At 47.4% G+C, this 4,509-nt stretch overlaps 3 protein-coding genes across 3 annotated transcripts; 1 reads left to right on the top strand and 2 right to left on the bottom strand.

Moving 5' to 3' along the window:
- Positions 1–409: 409 nt before the first annotated feature.
- On the top strand, positions 410–1,467 carry LACBIDRAFT_239946 (uncharacterized protein; the record flags this gene model as incomplete). The annotated part of the gene is made up of 5 exons (XM_001888016.1): positions 410–486; positions 539–584; positions 655–847; positions 911–1,201; positions 1,313–1,467. 5 exons carry the CDS (start codon positions 410–412, stop codon positions 1,465–1,467), a joined length of 762 nt encoding a protein of 253 aa, XP_001888051.1.
- A 466-nt stretch (positions 1,468–1,933) lies between these two features.
- Positions 1,934–2,323, bottom strand: LACBIDRAFT_312199 (uncharacterized protein; the record flags this gene model as incomplete). Its single annotated transcript, XM_001887964.1, has 4 exons — positions 1,934–1,937; positions 1,994–2,094; positions 2,150–2,222; positions 2,274–2,323. 4 exons carry the CDS (start codon positions 2,321–2,323, stop codon positions 1,934–1,936), a joined length of 228 nt encoding a protein of 75 aa, XP_001887999.1.
- A 1,546-nt stretch (positions 2,324–3,869) lies between these two features.
- LACBIDRAFT_312198 (uncharacterized protein) lies at positions 3,870–4,114 on the bottom strand (the record flags this gene model as incomplete). Its single annotated transcript, XM_001887963.1, has 2 exons — positions 3,870–3,925; positions 3,988–4,114. 2 exons carry the CDS (start codon positions 4,112–4,114, stop codon positions 3,870–3,872), a joined length of 183 nt encoding a protein of 60 aa, XP_001887998.1.
- Positions 4,115–4,509: the final 395 nt, after the last annotated feature.

The following is a 4,509-nucleotide window of genomic DNA, read 5'->3' as shown; positions in this document are numbered from 1 at the left end:
CCGATCACGAAAAAACCTTCCCAGAAGGCCTCGAAACGCTACGCGATCCAGAAGATCTCCAATCCTCCCCTTTGGGGTGGCACAACACTGGTTCGGGAAACTCGACAACCACAGCGTACGTCCCCTTTCTCTCCCTCTTCTATCCACACCCCTCCTTATTATTTTATATAGCGGAAACAACGTCATATCCTTCAAGTCTTCCCAAACCGCCACATCCACCCAAACCTCCACAAACCTAAACTTCAACAGAGTCTACACAGACTCCCAAGATCCCACCACATCATCCAACATCGATGCCGCCAAAACAAACGCGTTTTATATTATTAATACTATGCATGACTTTGCGTATCGGTATGGGTTTACGGAAAAGGCGTTTAACTTCCAGCAGAGTAATCTTGGGAAGGGCGGGATGGAGGGGGATAGGGTTTTGATGAGCGTGCAGGATGCATCGGGGGTTAATAATGCGAATTTCGCTACGCCGCCTGAGTGAGTTTCTGAGTCGTTTTTGGGAAGGATGGATGAGCTGATTATGGGATAGTGGGCAGTCGGGGCAATGTAGGATGTTCATCTGGACACTTACCAACGTGGGTTTTTTTTTTTTCGGTTTTGACTCCCGATGAATAGCGCGTTTTTGACACTTTGTCTTCTTTTTAGCCCCGCCGTGATGGAACGATGGAGAACGATATTGTGATCCATGAGATGACCCATGGGATTACTAACCGTATGACGGGGGGTGGTACAGGGCGGTGCTTGCAGACTACAGAGTCGGGTGGGATGGGTGAGGGGTGGAGTGATGCTATGGCCGAGTACGTTCCCCTCCACTTTCCCCACCCCCTTCCCTCTCCCCGTTAAACACCTCACTAACCCCTTCCCACCAGCTGGATGGCCCAATCCTCCACAACCACAAAAGACTTCATCGTCGGCCAATACGTCGCCAACCGCGCCAAAGGCATCCGGTCGTTCCCCTACTCGACCTCCGCAACCACCAACCCCCTTCGCTACTCGAGTTTGCAGAAGCTCATGGAGGTGCATGATATTGGGGAGGTGTGGGCTAATATGTTGCATCAGGTGTACGCTGCGCTTGTAGCTGCGCGCGGGTTTTCGAGTAATAAGTTGACGGATGCGGGTGCGAAGGAGGGGAATGTTGTGTTTATGAGGGTTATGATGGATGCGCTTGCTATTCAGCCTTGTAATCCGACTTGTGCGTTTCTCTTTCCTTCCCCTTTTTCTCGTCCTCTTCATTTTTCTGTCTTTTCTCCCTTTCATTTTTTGTTTTGGTATCGGCCTTTGGCTGACCTTTCTTTCCATCCAGTCATCCAAGCACGCGACGCGATTATTCAAGCTGATCAGAACAGGTTCAACGGCGTGAATAAGTGTATTATTGCCAAGGCGTTTGCGAGCCGTGGACTTGGGTTGAAGGCGACTGGGAAGTTTGTGGATGATGCGACGCTTCCTGCGGGGTGTTAGCTAGCAAGTTACATACATTCTTTTGATATACCATTTTCCTGTCATATCGTCGCTCTGTGTGTAGATAGTTGTTCTCCAAAACGACAGTGCATCTGAAGTAGAGTTCCCGGGTGTCAAGAAGTATTTCTTCTGACCCCAAAAACAGGGACGTTGGCTGTATGGGAGTCGCCAGGCTGTCGGAAAAAAGTCAAGCCAAGCGAAAATTGAAGCATAAGTTCAACTTTTTTCAACTTTTTTACAACGTCAGATCATAGTTTCGCCTCCCCGCAGGGAGCTCATTTCAATTAAAAATGTCTGGCCATTGCAATTTTCATGCAACAGCCAGACGTGGTTCGGTGTTCCGTATTTTACTGACTACTGACGTGAAGGGGTACTGTTTACAACAAAGAAAAGCGTGGGCCTGGAGGGCTTAGGAAATAGTGATGGGAATGTTTGAAGACGACTTGCACGCATTGGCGCAAAGAGACTATCTACAGAAAGACATCAGAAAACAAAGAAAATAAGGAAAAGTACATGAAAAACTTACAGAATACACGGCAATGCACAAAAGGATGGCCATGTCGGGGCGGACCTGTTTGAGGACTGAAGAGGCTTTCCCGCGGTGAAAAGGTGCATTCGTCGAATGGTCTATTCAGATGCCAAATGAATGAGTTGTTGAGCGTGGATATATAAAACAACGTACATTGTTTGCGATCACGGGGGGATGCAGGGATAATAAACGTGCAGCATTGTAGTCATTCTCCGCAGAAGTGAATCTAGAAAAGATTATTAGTCAAAGAATGAAGAATAACATGGAAGACGATGGCGGTGTGAGAGCGATTGCCGGACATGAATATGCACCGCAACACAGCCACATGCAGAAAGTGAGCTGGCCTCAAAGAAATCAAACTCGAAGCATGTATGAGAGCCAAAGAATGAAGGAAATGTGGTTAGGCATGTGTACCTAGTCAGCGGCATGAGGGTGGTGGCCAAAACTCAGAAAATCGAGTTTGAACTTGTGACGCAAAGCTATGTGCTGCCACGTACTATGTGTAGAAATCCAGCGGCGTGAGGGTGATCACCGGAACTCGAAACATCAAGTTTAAACCGTGGGGAGGGGCGACACAAACAAAATGACAAGATAACTATATCATGCCACATAGCAAAGGCTGAATGAGGGAAAGAACGGAGGAAATCGATTGGGTGTATGGGTAGGGATGTGCAAATATTAAGCGGTGTGAGGGCGATTGCCGGAACTCAAAAAATCGAGTTGGAACCATGGGGTTGGAGTGACGGAAAGAAAATGAGAAGCAGCAGGAGCGATGGCCAAGAATGAAGTAAATCAATCAGGTGTATGGGTAGGGCAAGGGTAGGGTTGTGTAGAAAGCCTGCGGCGTGAGGGCGATCGCCGGAACACGAAAAATCGAGTTGGAACCATGGGGTTGGAGTGACAGAAAGAAAACGACAAGCAGCACTATGTGCTGCCATGTAGCGATGGCCAAGATAGAAGTAAATCGATCAGATGTATGGGTATGGTTGCGTAGAAAGCCTGTGGTGTGAGGGCGATTGCCGGAACTCGAAAAATCGAGTTTGAACCATGGGGTTGGAGTGACGGAAAGAAAACGAGAAGCAGCAGGAGCAATGGCCAAGAATGAAGTAAATCAATCAGGTGTATGGGTAGGGCAAGGGTAGGGTTGTGTAGAAAGCCTGCGGCGTGAGGGCTATCACCGGAACTCGAAAAATCGAGTTTGAACCATAGGGTTGGAGTGACAGAAAGAAAACGACAAGCAGCACTACGTGCTGCCACGTAGCATGGCCAGACTTGGGAAAAATCAAAAAACGATTCCAGGAGTAAATCTTAAAGGTGATATGAGAAAAGAAGAACAAAGATGGGTGTATGAACAAGCTTACAATGTTTATGAAGATGGGTAAGCAGGAGGGCGATTGCTGGATCTCGAAAAATCGAATTCCAACGAGGGGATGTGTTGTAGAAAGGAAATGTGGTAGCATCATGAGGCGATTGCCGGACATTCAAATATCGATTTAGAATGGTGTTGGGAAGCCACAGCGGCAGAACTGCATTTTCCGGAAAGCGATACATTGTGTTGGGCCAATCCAGAGGTAAGGTTGGAGGAACAGGTGGCATGCCACGTGATAGCGATCCATGGATGTCGAAAAATCAAAGAACAGATTGACAAAAAGCCTGGAGCAAGATAAACGGGGGTTCAGGACAGTGACAACACATAAAACTTACATGAGAAGACTTCCTCATGACAGCAATCCCCGGAACACCAAAAATCAAGTTGGAATTGCGCCCATTGCCAAAGTTCGTCACTTCGAGTTCTGTGGGATGCAATATATTGTTATGAGACTTCATTAGCAAATGTAAGTGAAGGATCACAGACCAAACTCATTTGCATGGCTTAGGCATGCATAACAGCTGAGACGACAAGCACAGAGGTGGTGGAGGAAAGTAAAGCTGTGTGGCCCAAAACAGAATTGTTAGTCAACGTGGAGAAGAACAAACAAAAATTAACTCACCAAGGTGGAATAAGTGAACGTCGTCAATAACAACGACCTCCGACTGGATGGCGATGATGAGTGAAAGTGTGACAACAAATGGCCAAGCAACGACAATCCAGATGAGAGCCGGGCAGCGTAGGAGCATAATGGAGGCAAGGGGAAGGGTGAGCATTCACATATTTTCGAATCTACTTATACCTCTGGGTGCCAAGGAAAATCAACAAAGCTTAGTGTGAGTAAGTATCTTGGTGTGACTTGGCCGGAAGTATCCAGCCGACAAACAATGTGCGGGGACCTTGCAATTTTAGCTTGCGCCAACATTCCAGGAATAGAGTGATCGGGAGAATATTCTAGGAACACGCACCTCGAATCAAGAATTCGGAGCTATCAAACTTTGTGTGTTCGATTTTTTGCAACTCAGGTTTTCCCCCCATTCCTCGCCCCCCCCTCACCACTCAAACTCTTGCCCTTGCTAACTCTGCTTATGTACCAGGTTCCATTTTTCCAGGATATAAATCTTCNCCCCGGCACCTGTGGTAA

This window comes from Laccaria bicolor, genomic scaffold (genome assembly GCF_000143565.1).
Source record: "Laccaria bicolor S238N-H82 LACBIscaffold_50 genomic scaffold, whole genome shotgun sequence".
NCBI lineage: Eukaryota > Fungi > Basidiomycota > Agaricomycetes > Agaricales > Hydnangiaceae > Laccaria > Laccaria bicolor.
Note: the sequence above shows the minus strand (reverse complement) of the source record. Positions and strands in the feature narration are given on the sequence as shown.